Source organism: Strongylocentrotus purpuratus, unplaced genomic scaffold, assembly GCF_000002235.5.
Source record: "Strongylocentrotus purpuratus isolate Spur 01 unplaced genomic scaffold, Spur_5.0 spur5_scaffold_3, whole genome shotgun sequence".
NCBI lineage: Eukaryota > Metazoa > Echinodermata > Echinoidea > Camarodonta > Strongylocentrotidae > Strongylocentrotus > Strongylocentrotus purpuratus.
Genome location: NW_022145609.1, coordinates 38,867,899 through 38,888,206, shown reverse-complemented (window position 1 = coordinate 38,888,206; position 20,308 = coordinate 38,867,899). Strand labels below are relative to the sequence as shown.

Sequence of the window (20,308 nt, the reverse complement as noted above, 5' to 3'; positions counted from 1 at the left end):
CCTTGAGTTTTTTTATGTGTATGTTTTTTGTGAACCCCCCCCCCCCCCCCCCCCCACTCAGCGACTTTTCGGCCGGCGCGACACGATTTTCAAATTTTCGGGAGCAAAATAATAAAGTTGAGTCGTTGCGAAATTTTGGGCCCGATTTTAACCCCCCCCCCCCCTTGAAAAAATCCTGCGTACGCCACTGTACAAACCCAATGAAGGCTTGGTAAGGCAGGACAGCAACACTGTTTCAGATTGTCAATGAGAACATTAATATTTGAATGGCAGAGAAATACACATATCATCAGCAAACAGATCATTTGTTTACTTTGTTGTAATATGTTTGTGATTACAAAATAAGAGCAGTAGCGGGTCTGATATTAATCCATGTGAGATTCCAAAGTCTTTATATTTGAGATTTCAGAATTAATTAATTAATTTATTAATTTACTAGTTTTTCAGAATTAAAGGTAGGCCTACTATGTCCCATTTGCAGCCAACCTCAAATTCTGTATAGAACTGAGGAATTATGAATATGTCATGTAATGTCCTATCTGTGAAATTTAAACGTTAGCAGTGTCCTAATATGAACCTGTTTGCTTGCTAGACTTTACTGTCAGACACTAAGTGACTGATTGGCTTTTTTTTCTTCTCTGGTAAAATGAGCTGTAAAGAGTACATGAGCATTTGTCTACATCAATAACCCACTTCTTGTGATGGCCAAAATTAAACCGATTGAATCTCTGTTTGCGCAGCATAAAACGTACGACCATTCGATACAATGGTCTGAAAATCAAGACTATTACTTATTGGCTCTATATTAGCCCCTAAGTCGATTTGACAACTAATAGTGGTTATTATCCCACTTGAAGACTTTTTCAAGCCCCACTTTCTTTAGGGAAGTTCTAAATTAGTGTTATCTTTCAAATGCCGTTGGAATTTAACCTTTTCATTTTTTTGGCCTGCAAATGGGAAATAGAATTCGAAGACTATTTGTATTTTCAGAGGTTGTGAGTCCATTGTATGATGTCTGTGAGCCCATTCGATCGAAAAATATAAGTTTTATAGCGCCATCTGTAGGTCTCTGATAGGTGAATAAACACAACCCGGAAGACGAGGTCAGCTTCAAGATTTCCCGCCACTTCGCGGGAACACATGTTTTGGTATTTACAATCATCGCATCATCACATCACATGCACGCCTAGTACAGGTTGCAGTTGTAGATCGTAGCAGACGTTGGCGTTCACTGGCTGTAGCTGTACGAATACTGTGTGCGGTTGTTGTTGTGTCCATTTAATAGTGTATCCATTCAAGAGTGCTACATTAGTAACATCACTTAAAGTAGAAGTTATAATTTATTTGAAATCTGCATGTGTGTAGCATCAACTTTATTATTCAGCTCGAACTCACCATTTCAGCTCGAATCACAACATTTTAGCTTCGAGTTTGGCCTGATCGACTCCGCTACTCAGCCATCATGTGGGTCATCGTCAGGACATTCGATTGCAAAAAGACGCTACGAATTGATGGACTGTCAAAACTGACAAAAATTGAACAGTTTCGTGAAAGATTGGTGGAGGATTTCAATGCACCTGTGGATCGACAACGCTTATTTTTTAGCGGAAAAGAGGTAAAAGAAAAGTGATTAGAATTAGACTAACGGCAAACGCCACTATTATTAAACTGACTAGATCTAGATCTAGACCTCTAGGCCTAACACTAACTTGTTAGGCCTAGATCTAGATCTACAGGCCTAACAACTTAACAAAAACAGTGGCAGTGATGACATGAGTTAAATTAGACTAGATCTAGCCTACTAATAGACATCTACAGTAAAGTAAGGAAATCATGAATTATGATAATTACAGGGCCAAATCACTAGGCAGAGAATATGGTTGTTAAATTAGATCTAGATCTAGATCTAGGTCTAGATCTAGACCTAGATGGTGGATTAGAATAGAAGTGATAAAATGAGTGATCAATATTCTAAATCTTAACCTTGGCACATTATCAGCAGTGTCATGAGAGATGAGAGTGAGACAGACAGTGAGTGGGAGACTGAGACTTGAGATTGTTTTTAATATTCGTGATCTGGAGAACTTGTAATTTATTTGGACCAATTAATTAGCTTGAGAGTCTATTAGATCTAGCCTAGATCTATATATTTTAAGTTGGACCTACGGACAGATCCAAGCCTAGTAAAGTAAAGTAAGTGCTACTAGGTCTAGTAGAATCTAGATCTAGTCTAGGCCTAACCCTAGTAGTAATGAAACATGGAACTTGTGAAAGTCGTACTGAACTTGAAGTTAAAGTTGAGTCTCTACTCTAGTTGAACAATAATTAATATAAACCAAGTCTATCGTTTTGCAGTAAGAGTTGCTGCTTTAATCTTTTAACTAATTAATAAAGGCAGGTAAATCTAAGTAAGTAGACTCTTGTTGATCTAGAGCTCTACAGAAGATTGAAAGTTGAGATTTAAAACTGCTAATACAGATTACAGTGGCCACTCAAAGATTAGTTGCCCTGTGCATTATTGTCTATGGGAATAAGAGAATGCAGTTGTCAACAGACTTTAACAAGTTTTTATTTATTTATTTATGCATGCATGCATGTTCACAATTCATTGAAGTTAACATGACATGAAAAATGAATATTATATAACAAATCATGTTCAATTTTACAATCCATTTGAATTAACTTCACATGAAAAAGATTATAACATTGTTTTATCAAAGACAAGTTGCAACTTATATACAGTTTAAAGAATGAACACACAAAGGTGATGATACATAAGCAAATAGAGCTTGAATCATTACAACACCTTTCAAATATATGATATATGACAAATAAAATTCCTAAAGTTTTGTAGTGAACTATTTACACAATTTAAGTTTAAGTCATCTTCTTGATGCTACAAAAGAGAAAAGTTTTTTTAAATAAATAATAGCAGGGAGAAAAGAAAGATTTTCTGCATTACTTGAAAGTTTTGATAATGATCCTATTTGTTTGGATTTTAATCGATGAAATTTGAATTTAATTGCATTGAATTCATGGACTGAAGGGGACCTTTAATTCTCTAGGTCCCTCAATCACCTTTTCTTAAAGGTTTTATTATGTCTACTAGTACTACTTCATTTTAATTGAATCGCCGAAGCTGAAATATATTCACAATGTATTTTTTCTCAAGACTATCTTCCAAAGTATTAAAGTAGAGTTGGTGAAACCATAAAAATCCCAATAAATTAGCTTTGAAATGATGCTCCTAGCCAACATATATTTAAACTGTGTTCCTTATAACTTCAGAGGCATCAATAAGAAAAGGTCAACAACTTTCAAAGATAGGCCCTACTTGTAAACTGAAAAATACCTTTCCCATTACTGAGTTTAGAAAAATTCTTGCTTCTGTCACAAACAGCACTAAGCCTAATTAGGTCTGCAAATCTTTGAAAGAAATCAATTACCTAACCTGTTCACAGGAGCTTTGCAAATACAATGAAAAGTGTGTGTTATTTAAACTTGCTCACTAATCCCCTGCACCTCAACTAATCAGTAAGAGTAATTCTGGGTGGGTTTTTTCAGAGACATTTCCCTGTTAAAAAAAACTTTCAAAGGGCTTTATAGTGAATGACATTGGCAATATGTATTCTTCCTTAGTTTCATTTATCAATTTCTGTGACAAAGTATCTTAAATGAACTTGTGTGAATATTTACCTTTATATTAATATGCATCAAGAAATTTTCATTTTTTGTCATTAAAAGTTTGGTTTTGCAATCTTGTAAGTGTTGCCAATTTGTGATTCTGTTGCTTCGTATTCCTTCCAAATTGTTATTTGATAACTGCATTGTGTACTCACAACAAAAGTGAATTTCAAAAATGTGAAATTGTTCTGGCAGCTATTGAATTTGTGAAATATATAGCTCACTATAAAAACAGATGGTAGTATTATTCAGAGATGGCGAAAGGGAAGATTAAATAACATCGACATCCACAGTACTATTTATCTGTGCTTTGCCAGCCATTTATGTTTTGTCAAGAAGAAACTTTATTCTTTATAAAATGAAGTACCGGTAAGATTTATTTTTGGGAAAGGATTTCTTGCTATTCGCTTGTTTAATTCACACACGTGTAATCATCAGGTAAATATCTTTATAAAGTAGCCCCTCAAAAACACATGGGAGCGATGAGTGATAAAGCACTGGAAAGCTAGAAAATAAGTCTGGTAAACTGAAAAGGAACCCTGGCCAAAAGTGGCAATATAATAATAAAATACTTAGGGAAATCTTACCTCAATAAATGACTTATTCTGAGAGATCTATTATATTCTTGCCCATTAATCTACAAGATTCCCCACCAAAGTGTTTGAGAGCTCTAAGCAGAGAGCAAGAAATGTACAGTTCTTCGGCACGGCATGGGCCCGCCATTTTCTTGATAACGTGATGTACCATGTGAAGTTGTTTATCAAGTACATGTATTAACATTTATGGATGCTTCCTTCCCGGGTGTGTGGTGATGAAGCATTTCATTCACCTGTTATTATCCTTTGTACTCCAATTGCCAGAACGCAAATCGCATTTAAATAAGTTGGTGCTCTTCTGGGATGGAGGTTTTCTCATAAATGATATAGATTTGTCAACTGCTATATTTTTAGTATGTTTAAATGAATTAGTTACAATTGTTCCCCTGTTATATATTTTTAATCAAATATATAATTCTCAGCTATGATTTGTCCTCATTGAAAAGTAAAGGTTTTGTTATTGATTTTAAAAGTCTTAAAATTCTAAATTCTAAAAGAGCTCTTGCAAACAAAAAAGCATTTTGTGAACACTGTTCTAAACAGTTCTATTTGAATTATTTGCCTCAATAAATTCTAAATACTGCTATCAACTCAAGAGTACAGTTTTCATAGTTTTCTGCCAAATCTATGGTTATTCTCTTATTATCCTTTTCCCTCTATACAATTCATATTTTATTCTGCGATTTCACCCTTTTCCCTCTCCTTTTCTCTTATCTCTCTTTCACACTGACCTACTCATATAGCCAGAAAAGAAATCAAAGAGTATTGAATGTTGATGATGAATATTATTTGACATTTGTACAAAATTCGGCAAAACTCTGATATTATTCACTAGTGGAAAAATATGACAATAACACCAGAAACTTCAGTTAGTATTGGAATTCAATTGTTGACTATCCTTGACCTGAGTTAATAAAATGGAGAGGGGGTGCAAATGGAGGTTGGGGACCGTTCACAAATGCAGTCAAATATCATCCATTTTATCCCCTACTATCCCTCAGAAGTCAGTGCTTCTTCATTATTGAAATCTTACTGAAATTGGAACCATTTGTGGATGGCTCCCTGTTCTTTGCGGTTAGAATGTGCAAAGTCCCGGGCTTTTATTTGGGAAGGGCTTGTTTCACCCCACAAATATTTCTGATTGTCGGTATGAAGCCATTTATAGCTGTATGGGCGATGAAAATGAAAGTAGCAGAGGCTCTACATGTATGACAAACCCACCTGTAACCCAGGTTTGCAGGCAGGTTTATTTTCCCTATTCACACAACAAATGTATGATCTACATGTACATTGAGTTGTCAAATTAATTTGTAAGATACATTATTGAAAGCTTTGAAGATTAGGCCTCCACATATATAGATAAAGGAAACTTAACCGCAAGAAATAACTGTGCTTATTCTGAGAGATTATTATATTCCTGCCCATTGATCTACAAGATTCCCCACCAGTGTATGAGAGAGACATAAAACAAGAATAATGTACAGTTTTTCAGTACGACATACATGTAGGCATTGCCATTTTCTTGATAACGGGATAGATTACATGAAGTGGTTTATCAAGTAAATGTATTCAAATTTATGGATGTTATAAATTAGGTCTTGGCTTAAAAACTGAAAAACTGATCAGAACTTGCTGTAATTATCAAAGCTTCGTCTTCATCAGATGTCATACAAGCCTTTCTCCTACTTCTTTATTACTGCGTTTAATTTGCTACCAAAACGGTAGTTTGGAATTCTTTTGGCTTTTTTGCTCTGATATCATTGTCAAACATTTAATAGAAGCATACACATGTTTAAGAATGAACCAAAAGTTTTCCCCCCTCCGTGTATCTCACTAAAGACCCCCGTGGGGGAGGCCCTTATTCACAAAAGCTGAGGTTCAATGACTCCACTCCATGTACAATGTTGCCATGGGAACAATGGATTTGTCAGGTCAAAGGTCACTTACTTTGAAGCCATAAGCTGATGGAGATGAGAGAGGAATTTAATGCCCAAGGGGAGGGACAAAATTATTCTGAGAAAGAAAGAGGAAATGTTTCCAAAAACGGGTGCCTCGATTGATTCACAGGCGTGAACTTTGTGATTCAATTTAGGTCTTTTTTGTAGTATTTTAGAACAGATTGAATTAAGGTATAGTATGAAAAGTATCCAGGCTTCAAAGTGCTCTACTGTGGGTGAAATCTATTGTCTCACATAAAGGTATGCCAGAATGTTGGGAAAACATGGGTACATTTCAACTGAAATTAGTATTGTAATAAAAAGAGTGAGCTCTTACACTGCTGAGAGCAACTATGTGGGCGTTTGGGAAGTTAAAAACATTGACAAAAGAGTTTGGTTATCTGAATATAATTGATTTTCTTGAAAACAATATGACCCATTACTTGTGTACTTCAGTTGTAGCATGTTGAAGATTTTTTGTGTGGGGGGGGGGGGGGGGGGGGGGGGGGGGGGGGGGGGGGGGGATGGGACTGTTGATGCACATATCACTCGTAGGCTCATACTCCCTGGTTTTGCCCTAGATTCAAAAAGATGATTAGTCAAGATAAAATTGATTGCTTTATTGAATGACTGCCAAGTTGTATAGAAAGCAGTTTTCACTCCCTGGTTCTGCCCCTGATTTCAAAAGATGGTTATAGTCAAGAAAAATATTTCTGTATCACATTAAATTCGTGCCAAGTGGTATAGAAAGTGGTTTTTAAGTGGTGTAATGGTTCTTGGAAAATGGTGACGCTTGGAATTCCCTAAACCATTAATTATGCATTATGAATGGGATAATAGGTAATAAAGTAATTTAATCAAATAAAAGCTCATGGCCATATTTAGTTGACTTAAGGAAGCAAAGGAGGAAGGGGGGGGGGGCAACCAGCCCATGCCCCTTCACTAGCATACATTAAAATATGATGAAAAAATCTGCCCGCTCCACAATTTTGTTGACATGGCTTGTCAAAAGTTTTTTAAGAAAGGTGCCCCCCCCCCCTCCACCTTGACAGAATACTAGACCGGTCCTTGGACTGGTGTTATTGTGGATGCTCTATGGTATATGGTAAGGTCATTTTCATATGACCTGGGGAAAATGTGCATCCTTTTTTATTAATGGACTTCACTTGGCTGAAAATATCATATTTCTTGATCATTATCATATGGCAGTTGCAAGCAATTTGCAGACCATACACTCCCTCAAGACAGTTCCTGTTGTACGTATACCGGTACCCTCAATGGTCAGTTTTCTTTTGTAAAGTTGTTTCATCTCAAGGGCCATAATCTCATCTATTAAATTTGATATAATCTCAAACATTGTTCAATAAACACTTTTCAGTGGAGGAATCATGATTCTCTGTCAAGGTTTGGTGGAGGGGGCACAACCACAACAAAAAGAAAGAAAGAAATAACAAAGGGTGTCACATATTCAGGGTACTTATGGAGTTTGATTACAAAAAAATGCTGTCAGGGGTACAGTTCGGGGTACATACATTAATTTGGTACTTCATGAGGTTTTAAGGTTTGTCAAATTTGGTTGTGTAAGAGGCCATGCGTCTCCCCCTCCCCCCCCCCTGCGCCCTTATAGTGTTTGCTTTGCCGAGAAGATTTAGCTCGTCTTTTTAAATTGATTACATCTCTTTCCCCTTTAATTTGTTATCAGCCCTAATTAAAGCAGTAACACTTCATTATCAGTCACTTCGTAAGTTTGTATGTATTCATGTTGCCAGGGCAATCAAGCTACTCAAGACTTGCGTTTGATTTGGATCTTGTAAATTTAAGAAAAGGAATTGTGAAAACTGTTGAACTGTAACGTATTTGTATTGCCATTGTAGATGTACTGTACGCAGAAGGGTACCGAAAGCATTCGTTGCTATGTATCTACATGTTCTTAAAATGGTAATTTATGTTAAATATATTCTTCTTGTCTACAAATAATCACAAGGGGGCGCAGATAGGAAGGAGTGCCCAGCTTTGGCACGCTGCCAAGTTAGTGGCGCACTTGAGAACATGGTGTTTTGAATGTTACACAATCCAAGAAAAGAGATATGTTTGTTCGCTCGTGCAGCAGTACAGCCGAGAATCTCCCCCCTAGTATTTAACCCCCTGATTGCCGGTATGAAACGTTTGTCATTTATCAAAGGCGTGTTTACAATGAAAGCGAAACCTCAGTTTGGGCCTTATAGTGAGATGTTGAGGCAAAGTGATGTAGAGGGAATGATCGTTATGTATCAAGAGGTTTTCATTGTTGTGTACCTACTATATGTTAACCCTTTCCTTGCCAAAAATCACTGTATTTGCAAAGGTTTACTCCAATACACTGTACATACCGGTACAAATGACACTCAAAATCTGTCTTTGTGATCCCTCTCTATAAAGACCACCTGTCTATAGTGACCATATATTTTGCCTCCCTTAAGAAAAGAATGTTTGTACAGTGGTCACTTTTTGTTTTCCTTTTTTTGTCTTTATAGACAGGTTCGTCTGCACACTTTAAACCGTACCCTCGAAGCCATGGTCATTTGCATAGTATCGTTAAAAACTGACAAGTTCAATTCTTCAGATATGATGTTAGTAGATAAGAGACAGTAGGGGAATGTGTGCACATACTTATGTGTACCTACATGTAGTTAGCAGGTACTCAACAGGTTTGTAATAAGCCCTGTTTATAGCCACAAGGTGTTTTTTTCCGGGGGGGGGGGGGGGGGGGTGGGAGATTAGGGAGTTTAAAATGTGTGAGATTGATGAATTACTCTGGATACTTCTGGAAACTTCTGAAAACATCTGAAAACTTTTTAGACCATGGGATGGAGGCGAAAAATGTGGCTAGTTTTCAATTTTCGTGGGGCACCTCATGCAACCACACGAAAACACTCTATATAGGGGTAATGGAAGGTGCTAAAACCAATTATGAATGTCTCCATCCCTAAATAAGGCATATAACGAAGATAAAAGCATTTTTGTATGCCTATTTTGTGTAAAATTTCCACTACAGTCCCATGTACTCTTTTCTGTGTCTTTTTTTAACATTCCTGCCAAAATGCACCAAGTTATTCAAATAATAATCTTGAATTTAGTATCTAACCTTTTTAATATACAAATGTACATCAAATAGCTTTGAAAAAGAAATTCTGAGATTTAGAAAGCATTCTGTCGTTTGGATCATCATGTTATCATGTCAATAATTTGAAAAAAAGTAGGATTTTCTCAGGCATTTTGTAAAAAGTTGTTAACTTGTCTAGAATAGTCAATGTGTAAGCAAGTGAGTTTCCTTTTACCTATTTTAAATTTAGGTTTGATGTAAAATGAAATTCCTATGCTCGTGGGGGGGGGGGGGGGGGTTGGAAATTTCCTTCATTGTCAGATTTTAGGAAAAAAATGATGTCATTTGATTTTGTATGTTCTCTTACAGTAGTTGAATAAAAGAAAATGAAAAAAATATAATCAGCAGTATTTGTATTATTTTTTCTCAGCAATTCAATTCAATAATGAACATCGCAACGAGATGCAAGTATATTTCCTGCAACCAAAGGGGGCACGGGCATCATGTTTGGTAGGGCATCAAGTTTACTTGGGAATGAAATGCAAAATTAAGGCCAAATATTGTAGTGTGGGAGGTGGTCCTATTATCTTCTTTCTTTTCCTTGTCCCTCTGATCTTTTTAAAATTTACCTTGTCATGAGGGAAAAGGAATATCCCCCATTCCCCCCTTATCTATGTCACTGATTACAATGATACAAAATGTCATTTTTCAAATCATCCTGCAACATATACACTATGGTTTAGCACATTTATTCATAGGACAGCAACCACCTTAAAAATAATTCAAAAAACATTCATACATTCCAATACATATGCAACTTCAGTTAAAAAATCAATCAACTTTGGCATAGCTACCAGCAAAAATGGAAGGGCTCGTGCAAATAACCCTCCCTTTCCTTAAACATATTGAAAAACAAAAACGTGAGAAAATGTTAAGAGTGGAAGATAGACAGAAAACAGAAGAGGGAAATGCAACATAGAATGAACATAACATGACACCCCCCCCCCCCCCCCCCATTACTTTATGGCCTAGTTGTCTAACTGGACTCACGCTCGTTCGCCACTGTTGACCAATCATCCCAACACGCACACTCATATCTAAATGCACAAAACATAGGTGTTTATCATTCATCACAGCCACATACATACATTTCACCATTGCTATTTGGGGGTTTCTCCTTAAAGTACATTGAAATAAACATTTTGACACATGATTTTGGTTCATTCAACTTTTATATAAATTTGATTGATGACTTCAAATTATATACTATAATGATGTACATGTAATTCATGATAAACCATTATGTAAATAGGTACATTGCATTTCTTTAATCTCGGGTTTTATGACTCCAGTATGTACATGAACTTTAATTTCTTCTATCACCGTATGATGGTTTGTAAGTATAATGAGATGATACACCTACATACTGAGTTCTTTGAAACAACAACTTCAACGGTATCTTAAGTAATTTAAATGATCGATAAGCATCTTACAGTATATTCATATCATTAAATTCCAAAATGCTTCACTTATTTGTAGAATGGAAGAACGAGAGCAAAAATGAGACCATGTTTAAATGGCATATTTACGCTTGTAGAATTCTACTAATATATTAGCTTGACATCATAATGACACAGGATTAATGTTTTCTAATTAGATCCAAATTTAAATTACATGTTTATCATTAAGAAAAAAAACACTTAACATCTTTACATATTTTAAAAGTAGTATTGAAAGGATCACTATATAATTCATGTACTTTACAGCCATGGGGCTCTTTGTGCAATGTGTGACTGGTTTATAATGTCATACATTTGTATGTAATGAAAATAAAAAATATCTCATCTTCATTGAGGCATTTCACTCTTAAAATGCTTTCACCGACTTCACTAAATGACAGTAATGTCCATAATCATAGTTGTGATAAACAATGAAAAGACAAAATTTCTTCTTATAGCAAACAGAATACTAGTAAGCCAATCTGAATGACTTCTCTAAAATATCATTTTGCAGTATTTTAGTCACTACACGTATTCCGTTGAAAAGCATCCTGCATTTTATAAGACACATACTATACTTTACTGTACTTGTAAAGGATGACAATAAACATGAAGTACTAAATATTCTACTTCGTAGAACAGTATCAGAGCTCTGTCAAAGGAAAAGAAAAAGAAATAACCAAAACTAAGGCTAAACTTTAAAACTGGATCAGGACGACACTCTGCGCAACAATAGCTCATATTGATATATAACTATACAAAAATATTAACAAAATAATCGTATGAGCTAAATCTTCAAGGATTTGTCGTCTTCTTGTGATATTCTAAAATTAGAATTTCACTCTTAAAACTCTTTCATCAACTTCACTAATGACTAACTGATAGTTATGTAAATACATGTAGTACATGTAGGTAACCATATTCATGATAAACAACCAAATAAAACCTTTCTGCTCTGTCAAAAAAAAAACACTCATAGCACGAGTGAACTTTTCTACTAGAACAGGATGAAACTGCACAACATGATTACATAATATAATACTATACAAGAAATTACAAGTTGAATCTCCAAGATATTGTTTTCTTTTCTTTTTTTCTTTCTTGCATCTTTAGAATACCAAATATTGTTAAGTTTTGTATTTCAATCATATACATGTACACTGACACAATTTAAGAAGATTGCACAAACAGTATATTAGATGTTTCAGAATCAAAATACAATCAGTCTTTGCTGGGAATGTACATGTGTAAGCCTTCTTACATGTTTTATGTATCATAATTTAACATTGCAAAATATAACACTAAAACTAATATCATTCCTTGACAATTTCCAGGAAAGATAAATGTTATTCACTTCTTGCATTAAATTTGAAGAAGAAATAACTTGATTGATGACTTCATTTCATTTGAATGTTTACATGGTGATCATTCCCTTTACTGCACTCATGAATACAACTTGACTGCTCCTCAAATCATTAGTTTATTCATGGCACCTTCACACCCAAATGCCTATTCCCAGTCAGAGAGATCATCATCTCCGAAATCATCTTCTGCATCTTTTTCTGCAGCTTGATTGGTACATTCTATACACTTACACAGATCCGTACAAGTGATCTTGTTTTTTACGCACTCACATTGCTTAGTGTGGCATTTTCCCTTTTTGCATTTACACTTGACTGCAGCGGTAAGGTGGTTGGGAGCCGGTGGCAAAGTGCTCCACTTGATGACCAACTCTCCATTCTCCATAACCCAGCCGTGCTCTGTCGGGTTTCCTTCCCCGATAAATTGCTGGAGTGATCTTCTGTGAATTGCAGCTTGATAGTTTGCTCTTTTAATGTGTAGCAGAAGAGAGTCTTGATTCGGAGGAAGCGATGATTCAAACTTGCAATCCATCCGGAACATGTTGTACCTAAGCAAATTCACATCATCCAAACCCTGCTTTCCCGAGTAGAGACTGCAGACGAATTGCTCAAGTCCTTTACTCAACTGTGGAGACACATCAAAAGACTGGCCCAAACTTTTGAATGTGGATTGATATTCTTCATCAGAAAGCATCAATTTCAGAGCTTTCGATTTCCCTTTGCCATAAAATGCACTGACGGAATCACAGCCAGTGAAGATATGCAAGCCAATGAGAGCTTCAGAAACATCTTTGCCATAATGATTATGGACTGCTGTTACATCGATTGTACGAGACAAGTTCCCCCTACCAGTGTGAAAGAGAACTCTGCTGTTCATTACACCTGAAAGACCTACAGCCACAACAAAAACATCGGTATCAGGACTTCTAATGATGACTGAGCTGGTTACTTGGGAGCTTGATGCCTGGTGCTGTGATGCATATTCACAGTGGAGAAGAAGTCTGGTATCAGCTTCTTCATGATCTGCAGTCAATTCTGGTACTTCCTCCACTACAAGCTTACCAGATGTGCTGTAAAAGGCATGGCATTGTGACGCATGTGCAAAGAACACTTTGACATTTCTGAACTTATCTGGGTGGGTGTTGGACCAAGTCTGAAATAAGAATTGTACAAGTTCTTCCTTGTTTTGACTGTGTGTCATATATTTCTTCCACTGAGAAGGGATGGCTTGGTCCACACTGAAAATCTTTATCCGTTGCATTCCTCCAGATGCTCTTGCCCCCCTTTCAGCATTCTTGATGGATACGGGCGGATATCGATCTGTTACAAGATGAACAGTATCCGAATACATGTTCGTGGCCAAAGTTACAACCTTATCAAGAATGCATGTTGCCAAATCCCCAAATGTCGACAGTGAGTTTATCCTACTCGAAAGCTCCTGGATGAGAGCCATTCCATCCACAACCCACACCACATGTTTTGGAATGGACTCGAGAACTGGTGAAGGCTGAACTGAAGATTCTAGGTGTCGCATCAGGCTTGCTTTATTGGTTTTCACCATCCCCCCACATCCATTTGACAATGCCAAGGGACTTTCATTGAGATTGTATACCATCAGCTCCTTCAGGTCAAGCTTCCTGTCTTTTGAAACTATTGCTAGCCTGGCAAATAAACTCCGATCTTGTTTTAACAATCCTTGAGAAACCTTTCCTTTTGATGGCTTGGATGTTGCTTTGGAGAAAGTCTTGAGCTGCTGCTGCTTCAAAGGTGCATGGAATTCTGTAGACCCTTGCTGTAGACGTTCTGTTATGAACACTTCCGCAGCAGCCTGTCCCAAAGACTTTGCCTGAAGGAGGTCGTTCTTCAATGCATCACTTGCAATGACCCCAGATGAAATGTGGAGAAGATCGTTTCCTTGGTTCTCAAATGGATTGACCATACTATGTATAGTGTCACAGATGGCTTGTATGTCACTATTGTCCTTCTTCACACGGGAGGCTTGCAGATCTTTCAACTCTGTTGAAGAAGGCGACTTCCCAGCCAATTCTTCACACTGCCGCTGAATGGCAGCTTTAAGGTGATGTGAAAGCAGCCATCGATGGAAATAGCTCCGACTGGTACTATATCCAATGACTCCTCCTCTTGACTTGGTATCCCTGTTGACAGTCTGTTCTATCATCTGATCACCTGCTATTCCTGAAAAGCCGTGGGCAGTTTGGCGGTGAACCACAAAATCACCTTCAAGAAATGCTTCAGCTATTGAAGGATGAGTCACGGGCAGCATGTGCATCTCAAGCCAGTATGCAGACATATACCGAGAATAGTTCAAATGGTCATAAGCAAAAAACCAAGGGAGAAGACTTCGGGCTGCAGACAAGTGCAGAGGCCAATTGCCCTCCTTTGTTGCTCTGTTGAAAAGAAGCAAAGACTCGACCATCTCGATGTAAGAGGACCAGAATGCAAAAGTGGGTCTTGAGGACTGAGTCTCAATGAAGAGGGAGTACTCATCAAGCAGGGCCTCAAACTGTTCACCCTCAATCACTTTCCTGTGATCTGAAGACGGGAAAGTTGTATGCATCTTCAAGAGAACGTCAGATGCTTCCTCCTGCTGCTCATCAGGAAGAGTCTTCATGAAACTGAGCCATCGCAGGCGTTCCATAGCTTCACAGAGAAGCTTATGTGCCCGAAGACTCCTGTTGAAATGATGTCCTGACAACACACCATTCACTGAACCTGTTGCAATAAGGCCACTTTCAATTATGATGTCCTGCAGACCGCCATCCTTAAACCGTTTACCAATGCATGCAAGAAAGTTCATGGTAGTATGAAAATCTCCCATTCTTACAACAGTCCTTGCAGAGAGGTGTGGATCCTTCCATCTTATCTGCTGAGCCTTACTGTAGATGGCTTGGTCACATACTATCACCACTGTATCCTGTTGCAAAATTGTGCCTATCTTCACGCTCTTGTGAAGTATGGTATTGATCGTATCCTTTTGAGTTGGGGAGGCATCAATGGATGGGAGATAGAAGATGTTGGACGCCAAATTTGTGGAACAGCTTAGTTGTGTGTTGTAACCTGTCCAGCTTGGTAATAGGCTACCGAAACGATGAGGTATCCTTGACAGCCTAAATGCAGAATCCAGTTTCCTTGGCTTCTCCTGGATATCATGATAGACTTCCTCCTTTACAGCAATATGCTGTCCAAATGGTTCAGGCCCATTCTTTAGCATTCCGAAGTATGGGGTCAAGTCTGCTGTGGGTGTTTTGATGGATCTCTTGTGTGTTCTTGGTAGGCTCTGCTTATGCGTTTGATTATCTTGATCTTGATCAGGAACAGGGACATGCTTTTGATGCTGAATGAGGATGCCTGTTGTTATGTGGGTCGTGCCTTTTCCTGATAGAGTTTCCTCAGAGAAGTCGTTGTTGTCCCACACCAAAGTTGTAAGGCATGGCTTGACACCTTCAGGGAGCACATCTTCACCTCTATTCAGCTGCTGTTCTGCAAGTGCAGTGTCATGCTCAAGTACCATGGAATGACTGCTACAATGCCCAAACCCATTGAGTATTCCAATCAGCCTTGCAGAGCCGGTCATGTGTCTCACGGTCATGGCTAAAGAAGAATGTTTGGGGAGAATTATACTACCTTTACAAGACATGTACATAACATCCTGACACATAGATAATAACTTTCTTTCATCCTCTACACTTACATCTACAAGCTTATTGACCTCTGGCTCATTAGTCGAGTTTACAACCCAGGAGAGAAAGTTGAAGAGTATGGAAGGGATTGCTTCTTTAGCTGCTTCTGGGGTCAGGTCAGGTGATGTTGGGGGCCACTGCTCTTGCTCCTTACATCTGGTACAGGCAGTTTTGACAGCAGCTTTCAGGATCTGTGTTAACAAAAGACAAGAGGGAAAAAAATTACTAATGGAAATAAAAACATATATAAAATAAAATAATACATGTACATGAAATACAAAAAATAAAAAGTAGTTTTGAAAGAAACGCCAAAATAATTAGAGGTTGTTATGTATGTAATATCCAGTGTACAAATTGATAACAATATAGCTGTTAGATAAAAAAAAAAAGAAGAAAAGAAGATAAACACCAACTGAAAGGAGCAGCCCCCCCCCCCCCCCAACCAAAAGTAAAATATATACATATGTTTTCACTATATAACAAATTTGAAAAAACTTGAGTAGCAATTACAATGAACAGTAAAATAATGAGAATACACTCTCAAATAATTGAGAACTAAATTTATGAAATAAAAGTCTCAAAATACCTGGGATGCATGGTAGAGCATTAATAGTTGTTGGGGCCCTGGGTTTGTTGATGATCTGGACATGGCAGCTGATTCTTCATCTGAGGCAGACTCTTCACTGAATGATGTGCTAGTTGCTTGATCTTGCTGTACAGCGTGCTCAGCAAGTGATGATGCCTCCATGTCACCAACCATCACAATCTCACTTTCATTCTGTCTCTGCGGGGACACGAATATGAGCTGAGGGAATGTTACTTGTAGTCGCTGTTTCAGTTTCTTGGTCTGGTATGATGACAAGTCCACTCCTTCGTTTCTCAAACCTGCCTTAACGAAGGAACGATGCAAGTCCTTGAGTCTGAGCACCTCTTTGTCTTTCACAATCCTCCTCCTTATCAGATCACACAAACAGTTGTAAGTGGGAGTGAAGAGATCATCAGTGTCGGTACTTGTTGCAGCTCTCTCTGCTCGGCGCAGACAGGAGGTGAAGTCCTGGTAACAACTTTTGTGATATTGTAGCTCTATAGCTACCATATCCTTTCCGCGGATCTGCATGAGGATGCGGGTGTGTTGCCGCATCTCAGCTGCCTTCAGGAACTTTGTAGCTGAAACCTGTTCGCACCTAGAAACGGGGACCTTGAATCTCTTGCCTGTAAGTTTACTAGTCTTCCATTGAATCTTTCTGCATACAATGCATTCTGCTGGCAGGACATGCCGACCTTTCGTAGGGGAAAGACTCGATCGCAGCATCTTTCTTGGAGGTGCAGACTGAAGACTGCCTTCTTCAGCCGATTCCACATCTGCATCTGGAAAAGAAAAAGAAATTGTAATGGTAAAATTTGTATAATAAATTTGAATCTAGATCTACAGTTTTCTCGCATAGACCCTAATGATTAATGGCTGTTTATACTGCATTATGGCTGCATATATCCACTGCCTGTGACCACGAAATGCATCATAACATAATAATAACCACCAAAGATGGTAGCAGCATGCAGATCTACCGTTTAGTTAGTTACCTGACTAGATAATTAAAAGTTACCAGCATTAACCGGCTTGGATTTATGCAAAATAAGTCCTGCCCTGGCTGCCCATATCCAGATATCAGTCTACTACTACTACTACTACTACTACTACTAGTATACTACTACTACATCTACTACTACTATACTAGTTGGCAGTCATGGCGGTGGGGGTTCAACTTTCTTTGATTTTTGTTGAGTTTGAGCCATTGACATGTTCATAGACTATAATGAAGTTTGACTTTGAGTTTTGACCCGTTTTAATTTGAGTTGTATTCAAACTCTGAAATCTGAAGTTAAAATTGAACCTACCTTCAGCTTTTCGTTTTTCCATTCTAATCTCTGCCCTGACAAGTTTTCCAACATTGCAAAAATGCTGGTAGCACCTACGATGGTACGAGGCTTGAGTGGGAAAAGGTGAACTTTCATGGTGATCCTGATCTTGCTGCCGGTGAGGCTCCTGTCCGTGCAGGTCAATCCCAAACTTCTCCGCAGCACGAATAGCTACCTTTGTTTCGGCACTTTCAACTCGACTCCATCGAACACAGCAATCCTTGAATTTAGACCAGCTTTTCTCATGAAAAAATGAAACTTTCCCTTTTCCATGGGGTACAACATGCATGCAGCAGGCAGGCGACGGTGATACAATGTCATCTTCGTTGTCGGAATCCGATGAAGACGAAGTCACATCCATATTTGTTATTGTGGATTCTGCCCGTACACGTGTGTGTACGAATGCAGTGTAAAAAAAAATAGATAGCGCGAACGAGGCTGAGCAGCCCGTATGCTATCGCACGCTATTGCGGACGTCGTGAAAATCTCTAACGCACGCGGTGAATATCGGCCTTTTCATTGAATTCTATAGTACAATTTCTCGTAATATTTTATTAAATTGTGAGTTAAAATGTGCGCTTCAAGATTGGCAACATCTCTAATTTACTTTTGTTTATTATTTTACATATTATCATATCAAAGAAGCGTGGTTGCATTTGCCGCCCCACGGAAATTCACAATTTCAGTGGTCATCCCACAGTCTATTTGAACACAGGCTGAAGCCTAAGCCTCTATATTCAGTTCCAAATTCTGTTTGTTGTTTTAAGTGGTTGAATCATGCCAGAGTTAGTCAGTGTCAAATTTGTATTTGACATACAGTACATTCACCAATTTTTCAGAACATGTCCGGACCGTGTTCAAAACTGTAGATGTCGTGTGCATTAACTACATGTAGATCTTCATTTAAAGCCCCGCTGCACTACTTGTAGCTACATGCACTTGCGCCCTCTATACAGCCAATTATGCCTAAGCTGTACCTGTTGATCCCCCAAGGTCCCCTTTTTCTTATGTTAATTGAGAGCTGATTTAATGAGATAACCACCTGTCAGTGACCGTGCAGGGAGGTCTAATCCCTCTTGGCCAAACTAGTGCAGATAGGCTTTAAACTTCAACTTTTGTTCTCTGGTTTTAGCTCGTCGATGGCCACACCCTCTTTGACTACCGCATCAACCTCAATGACACCATCCAGCTGATGATGAGGGCCGCGCCCGTCGACGAGGAGGACGAAGCAGAAGCAGAGGATACTGAGGTCACTGAGGTCGAAGGCAAAGATGGGGACAAGGAAAGCGAGGGCAAAGCCGAGAGTGGATTCGGATCGGAGACCAGCGATTCGGAGAACGTGGATGCCGCAACGAAGGACGGCACTAAAACTGTCGAAGCATCCACTAGCCAACTGAGGGGGCTATTCAAGGTACAAATTTTATTTCATCATGATATTGAAGGGTCAGTAACATAAAGACGTAACTCCATTTTGGCCGTTTTTAGAAAAAGTGGTTTATGTGTCACTGAGCACTTGGGCTTTAAGAAGGAGTTAAGTCTCTGTTTCACTAGCCATTGACATACTCATTTTGGCAAAATATGGAGTTACGTCCTTGTGTCACTGAACCCTTGATATGTTGATTAACAGAGAAGTGTTAACCCTGTGTATATCGACACAGGGTTATCCTGGCCAATGGATTTAATTATGATTTCAAACCTAACAATGCATATTCTTCACTAAACAGAGTATTTTAGCCAGATAACATGGAAGACTCTCGGTCAAGCCAGCAACTGCTACATTAAACTTGATTTATAATCACAAGATATGTGCTTGAAAATCAAACAAAACTACTTCTTATTCTGTCATGAGAATAACTATAAAAATAGAGAAACCTGCCATGACACTATGTGGATTTTGGAGAACAAATGAAAACTTACAGTTTGTAACTTAGCGATCACCTATGACTGCTGGCTTCAAATATCAATAGGGACTTTTAGATTTGCACGAAGACAATGTGGATTGCTACGGTCGACGTCCTTTTAATGCACTGCCACGTCACACGTATCAGTCCACGCAAATCTAAAAGTCCTTATTATCGGATGTGGCTGCTACCCCAGCCCTATTATATAGTGTAACCTCTTTCTACATAATCTGTTTGCAAACTGACAGTACAGTGTTGTTCATACATTTGTATACATGTATAGAAAGCACAACAGCTGCGTGCATGCCTAACAATGCAGTTTCTATTTTCAAAAATGGAATGAATAAAAGAGTAATGGAGTTTAGTGCCTAATTACTATTAGAATAAAGTTGTCCTCGCATAGGCTTAACTTCCTGACTCTGAAATGAACAAGATTGCGAGGTTTTTAATGTGAGGAGGATATTGGTAGATTATTGCTTTACCTGACTGCTGATAAAGAATTGATATGTTTGCAAGTAATAAAGCAATCAGGGGACAGATGACTTAAGTCTTCTCTGAGGGACTTGGTAATGAGGATTAATGCCTCATCAAAGGGACCTCTCTGTTACGAGACCACTGCACTACCGCTGA

General features: G+C 38.2%; 1 protein-coding gene across 2 annotated transcripts in view; it reads left to right on the top strand.

Annotated features, from left to right (window-relative positions):
• Positions 1 to 1,144: 1,144 nt before the first annotated feature.
• LOC586739 (E3 ubiquitin-protein ligase UHRF1) overlaps positions 1,145 to 20,308 on the top strand; it is a 41,146-nt gene continuing 21,982 nt past the window's right edge. For both annotated transcript variants that reach the window (XM_030996473.1, XM_030996472.1), the window contains exons 1-2: positions 1,145 to 1,615; positions 18,910 to 19,188. In XM_030996473.1, the coding sequence (XP_030852333.1) occupies positions 1,463 to 1,615; positions 18,910 to 19,188 (432 nt within the window). In that variant the 5' untranslated portion in view covers positions 1,145 to 1,462. The remainder of the gene's footprint in view (positions 1,616 to 18,909; positions 19,189 to 20,308) is intronic.